The sequence below is a fragment of the Rhagoletis zephyria genome, unplaced genomic scaffold, assembly GCF_001687245.7.
Source record: "Rhagoletis zephyria isolate East Lansing unplaced genomic scaffold, Rhagoletis_zephyria_1.1 Rzeph_scaffold_14046, whole genome shotgun sequence".
Classification (NCBI taxonomy): Eukaryota; Metazoa; Arthropoda; class Insecta; order Diptera; family Tephritidae; genus Rhagoletis; species Rhagoletis zephyria.
In genome coordinates, this window is record NW_016171115.1 from 3,681 (window position 1) to 9,969 (window position 6,289).

General features: G+C 35.5%; 1 protein-coding gene across 1 annotated transcript; it reads right to left on the reverse strand.

Annotated features, from left to right (window-relative positions):
* Positions 1-1,731: 1,731 nt before the first annotated feature.
* Positions 1,732-3,584, reverse strand: FMRFaR (FMRFamide Receptor; the record flags this gene model as incomplete). Its single annotated transcript, XM_017634705.1, is given in 7 exon segments — positions 1,732-2,506; positions 2,508-2,582; positions 2,584-2,763; positions 2,765-3,166; positions 3,168-3,241; positions 3,244-3,310; positions 3,313-3,584. Coding segments are annotated over 7 exon segments (1,676 nt in total), but the record flags the coding sequence as incomplete, so codon positions are not given.
* Positions 3,585-6,289: the final 2,705 nt, after the last annotated feature.

The following is a 6,289-nucleotide window of genomic DNA, read 5'->3' on the forward strand; positions in this document are numbered from 1 at the left end:
TTACGCAATTGGACTGAATACAACACTCTGTTAAATGACAGGCCATTCCGATATCGGGTAGGATGAACTCGCCGGTGAATTAAGAAGAGAAGTCTCATCATCTATTCTTGTCGAACGGCGACCATTTTGCAGTTGGTCTTCTTCGAGACATGTGTTTCGCTATCTTATCGCTGGAAAGGGTATCCTTTTTCTAAATACAGCTCATATCATATTGCTTGTTGGATATCTAAACGGTCACAAACGCTTGCATTCTCATGTGCACCGCAAAAATATGTTCACAGGGACGAAATATCGGCTTGGTTTTGAGGACGACAAAACGTCAGAGTGCACACCGTATGAACGACGACTGTTGACTTGACAAAGATTTATTCCCTTCAGCTCATTTGCAGTCGATCCGTAGAAAATAAGAAATCGACAATGAAGGCACTTTTAGCATCTTTTAGTGAAGTTGATAGTATGTAACTTGAGCCTTCAGGGTTATAGACTTACTTTTTAAAATACGAAAAAAAAAATAAAATAAAATCTGTTCAGCATTGTCCCTTGTTGTGCTATACTCAGTTTTTAACGAACTAATTAAAAATTGTCGATGAAACATTTCTTTTCGGGTTATTTTTGAGTGAGTGAACTACGTGAAAGAAATAGGTAACTTGGGGAAGTTTATTGATTTATGATCCAAGAACCCACTATCTCAATATAAATTCAATATAACGGAAGCTGAGATGGGGCGTTTTTGAACTATTTGATGAGATGTGGCGTTCTTCTGAAGTAAGGCGTTCTTGAGCCATTTTCTGAGGTAGTGCGTTTTCGAACCGGCTGTCGAGATATGTAGGTCGATCTTCCGCTCAGCTCTCGGGGTTGCACCTACAAGGCCTTGCTTTTATCTTCTCATAAACATGAAAAGAGCTTTCTGTCCTTCACATNGAAGGCACTTTTAGCATCTTTTAGTGAAGTTGATAGTATGTAACTTGAGCCTTCAGGGTTATAGACTTACTTTTTAAAATACGAAAAAAAAAATAAAATAAAATCTGTTCAGCATTGTCCCTTGTTGTGCTATACTCAGTTTTTAACGAACTAATTAAAAATTGTCGATGAAACATTTCTTTTCGGGTTATTTTTGAGTGAGTGAACTACGTGAAAGAAATAGGTAACTTGGGGAAGTTTATTGATTTATGATCCAAGAACCCACTATCTCAATATAAATTCAATATAACGGAAGCTGAGATGGGGCGTTTTTGAACTATTTGATGAGATGTGGCGTTCTTCTGAAGAAGGGTGTTCTTGATCCATTTTCTGAGATGCGTGCGTTTTCGAACCGGCTGTCGAGATATGTAGGTCGATCTTCCGCTCAGCCGTCGATATGCTCTCGGGGTTGCACCTACAAGGCCTTGCTTTTATCTTCTCATAAACATGAAAAGAGCTTTCTGTCCTTCACATCAAACTGGTTAGCAACGTCACTCTGGGATAAAGTCACAATGTCGATGGCTATTCTGTACTTTTTTCTCGTAAGTCGGAGTAGAGTCCATCCATTGTAAGGGCCATATGACTTAGCTACCATTAGAAACTTAAAAATATAACTTCAATGAACTAAAATCGTGCTCACCCCTAATGGACGGTACGGATAGGCCACTTTTTATGCTATTAAACGGATATATTTATTAGCAGCTAGCAAATAGCAGGCATCAACGCTAAAATCAATATTTTTTTCTTATGGTCATATGTATACATGTCCGTATGGAAATTTCGAAGGTAATCGGGTAATAAAATTGAATTTGTTTCTAACTATTAGTCATTTCACTTTTTTTATTTTCATATAAACTTAATATTTACAGCTATACACTTTCACTTCTGACACACTCTCGCCGCCCAACCGCATCTGAGCTCCACTGTACTACCACCGATCTCAGATACCCGATGTCATCTGTCCATTCTTGCCGTCGATCCAATCGCAACTCAGCGCTGTATTGTTGTTGGACGCTAACGCCACCGGCGTCACAACAGTTGTGCGTTGAACGTCTCTCGCCGGATAGTAGACAACTGGTCCCGGCGATGGCGCACGATTGCGTTTGATCTTCACTACTCCCGGCGAACCGGTCTGCACCAGCCGCACATTCTTCAGCGTACTGTTGTTCGAGCCGCTGCCGGCTGTTACGAGGTATGTACCGGTTGTGCTGCGTTGCGTACCGTGTCGCGAGAAACGGCCCGATGAACGATGATTTATCGTACCGTCACCGTTGTTCGAAATAGAACTCTCGTAGTGTATAAGATCGGGTTGGTCGCGGCTGAGGCGGCGTTTGAAAAAAATCAACAGAAATATACGTTTGAATTTTTCGCCGAAGATTACGTAAATGAGAAAATTCGCGCTGCTATTGATCGTCACCAGCAGATTGGAAATTTTCGTAAGTGAATGATCGATTTTATGATAGAACGCTTCGTCGATATTCACTACAAGTGCGAGAAAATTTAAGAGGAAAAATACTATCACAATGAAAATAAGCATGGTTGCCATAACCGATTTCTCGCTTCTCTGAGCGCGACAACCGCTGACGTTCACGATTCGCGCGCTTCACCTGCCGATATATCAGAGCAATTGAGTATGGCCAACGTCAGGAATGGTACAATATAGTTGACAATCAGATAACACCAATGTATATAGATATTGATGTACGACTGATTTTGTCGCAACGGTGACGGACGTATGCAGTGATAGACTATCTCGCTACCCTCTGGTTGATAGCTCACTGTCATAACTTCCCAAAAGCGTGGACAGATTATAGAGCAGCGAGAATATGCAGCACACAATGAAGTAGATCTTGGCGCGTCCGTAGGTGCAGAGCGCACGCGACTTCAGCGGATGGCAGACGGCCACGTAACGCTCCAATGTGACCGTGAAAGTCATATAGATGCTGGCCGTTTGCGCTGTTAAGCCGATAGGAAAGACAGACGGTGAAATAAAGGGATAAACATAGTTGTAATAGTAGAAGAAATACCCCGAATAGGGATACACGCAGGGTATACCGAAGAGCAGCATAGACGTAATGATCAGCGTCGTATCACAACGCGCCAATCCGATGAGCAGGTAATTGATGCTGGAACGCATCTGTGGACGCGATAGTATAATCATTGAGATAATATTGCCAATTATACCAAATATGCCAACAATATTTAGAGACGACACCGCATACCCAGAACTCCAGTCGCGTATCGTCGTCCGGATGGTAAACATCCTTGCACAACACCTCGTCGACTCGTTGGTATAGTAATTTTGAAATGTGAAATTTTGTGTCAGCTGTGGAAATAGATGTGCCGAGGAAGGGCGCCACCATCCGCAGTGCTTGAGCCGAAGGCGAATTGCGTGGAATCAGTGGGTGCGACATACTCGACGTAGATGTCATTGCCCGACACGCTTTGTATGAAGTCCTGCAAGTTGATCGGTGCCGCATCATAATCGTGTGTGGTGGAGCTGTCGACAACAACATCGGCTGGTGGTAGCAGTGCGGGACTCTTGTTGAGCAAGTCTGGTATGCGTTGTGATGCTGATTTGAGTTGATGAAAAAAGTTCGGGTAAAAGCCGTGCGCCCATTGAACTCAGTCATCGGATGGGTGGGTTATGTAGGCTGTGGGGTGGTTGCGAATGCGTACTTAGGGAGAACGGTGTGTTTCCTAGCTGCAGCAGTGCAGGCGCGGAGCGATAAGGAGCTGCTTGTGGAGGTGAAAGAGGTAGTGACAGTGGATAAAAGTGTTGTTTTTCGTTAAAAAAAAAATTGAATTATGCTATATATGAAATACGTATCTTATTTGTAAAATATTTAATTGTAACTAGCGGCTGGAGAATTTGAAGGTTTTTCGTTATTGCGCTGGAAAATCAGCACAAAAGTCTTTTAGAGTTTTTTTTTGTTGAGTAAATATAAGAGCTTTAAGTATGCTTGAAAAACAGCTGTGTCTTGTTATTAGATAATAATTTAACTTTAAGCAATTTAAAAAATATTTTATGCAAAGTGATTGACGGCTTTAATGATGTTGACTAAATATTTTAGACAATTTTGTTTTATAAAATCTGTCTGCTTGTTTTAAGAAAAAAAAGTTTCGCTACTTATAAAAAGCTTCCACTACTTATGTACTTTTTTGTTAAAAAAAAAATGACTTACAACTTGCAAACTAATTTAACATGAGTTTTATATATGCTTTATGAGTATAAATATAGTTTAAGGCTTTCTTTAAATTGCACAACAATTTTACTAAATCTTTACTAAACTCCAACTTTTTTGCATATATGTCATTTGCAATAAAGCTCGAAAATATCACAAATTCACTCCACTTAAAGCTATGTAGAAAGACAGTAACGTTTTGTTGTACGTTGTATGGTTATTTTTTATAAAATGTCACAATTTGAAGTTTTATTTAAAATTTTTCAATATTTTTGCAAGTACTTATTAAAGAATTTCAACGTTTCCGGGACCTTGTTCTTGGAAATTCGATAAACACAGATTTTAGATTTCCTTTGCTTTTCAATTTTGTTTCTATTTATTACTTATTTTATTTTATGCTATTTTTATATGTATTTTAATTTTTAAAATATTGTATACATTTTTTTTTAATTAATATATTTTATTTTTTATCATTTACAAACTTTAATTATTTGTATAGTTTTTACTTTATTTAGTATTATTTTATTATGCCTTATATAATTTTATTTTAAGATATATATTATTTTGGGTGTTTTCTTTATTTACCTTTTATTTCAGCTTATTTCGTTAGATTTTTTTTATTCTATTTAATACTCCACGTTCTTTTATTTTATTTTTGTTTTAAATTCATAAATATTTTTATATTTTTAAGATTTTTTTAAGTGTTTAACAATTAATTAATTTTTTTTTTTTTTGCTATTTGAAATTTAATTTTAGTTTATTGTATAAAAGTATACTTTTATAAAATTTTATTTTGATAAAATTTTTTAATTCATTTCCATTTTATTTTTTATTTGTCTAGGGCTGTTAATTAATTTTATTTTAGTTATTTATAAATTTATTTTATATTATTATATGTTATATTCTATTTTTTATTATTACTTTATAAAAATTTATGTTTTTGTTCTATTTTTATTTTATTTTCTTTATATTATTATTAAATTAATTTAATTTTCTTACATATAAGATTTTTATTTCACTCTATATATATATTTTTTTTTTTTTATTTAGAGTTTACTTCAAATATTAATCTTATTTTACTACAAATTTTTCAAAAATTTACGGCTAAAAGTACTTAAAATCATTAACATAAAAATATTAATATTTCATGTTTTTCAATAGCTTTTTCGCTCGAAACTTAGTTTATATATTTGCGTATTTTTTATAATTTTTTCTTATTCTTGTTATTTATTCAATCGTATTCCACTTTAAATGCTGCATCACTGTGTCCTTCATATAACCACTGCTCGTTTTCCGCCAACCACTTGCATGCATTGCACTCCATTGGAAATTTTTCATGCTCAACCAACGTAGTTTAAGTTCAAGTGGGATGTATGTTTTTTTTTTTAGTTCAACGGTGCAATTGCTCAACTACTTCTGCTTAGCTTTAAAGAGCATTTGCTTGAATTGTGATTTATTTTCGTTGCTTTGGTTATTTTACTGCCAATGCTGCTATGTCTGGCTATCTACATATATAACTGTATCAGTATCTATAACAGCATCTGTATCTACAACTGTATCTAACTATATATATATATCTGTATCTGCATATCTATGCTCATATGTAGCAATGTCCTTTACAGCGCTGCTAATAGCTGACTTAAATCGTTATTGGTATATCGCATTTGTTTGTTTTTATTTGTCGTTTTGCCTGTGTATTTTTCCAGCTGAATCAAAAGTTTTCATTTCGTTTCTTCTTTCCTTCGTTGCTCCCTCGCCACTCTGTCTTCTCTAACAGCAACACATTTTTATTATTTTATTGTTATTTGCAGACAAAAATTTGTCGCCACCAATTTAGTTGACATCAAAGTGGTTCACTCAAGTGTAATAGTTTGCGTTGTAAAAACTGTGAAACTTTCAGCCACTTGAAGATTTCAAGGATTCTACAATGCGGTTTGTTAAGTGGAAGTTCGTGTGCTGTGCTGCAAAAGAAAAAGAAGAATGAAAATGTGAGGATTTAATAGAAGTGTTTGAGTTAAATTTTTTGCTACTAAAATTAAATAAACTTATTTATTAAAAGCAATTCAATTGTATAAATTGAAAAGTAAATAGTAACAAGTGGTCCTGTATGTATGTATTGTGGTCCATATATATGCATACGGGTA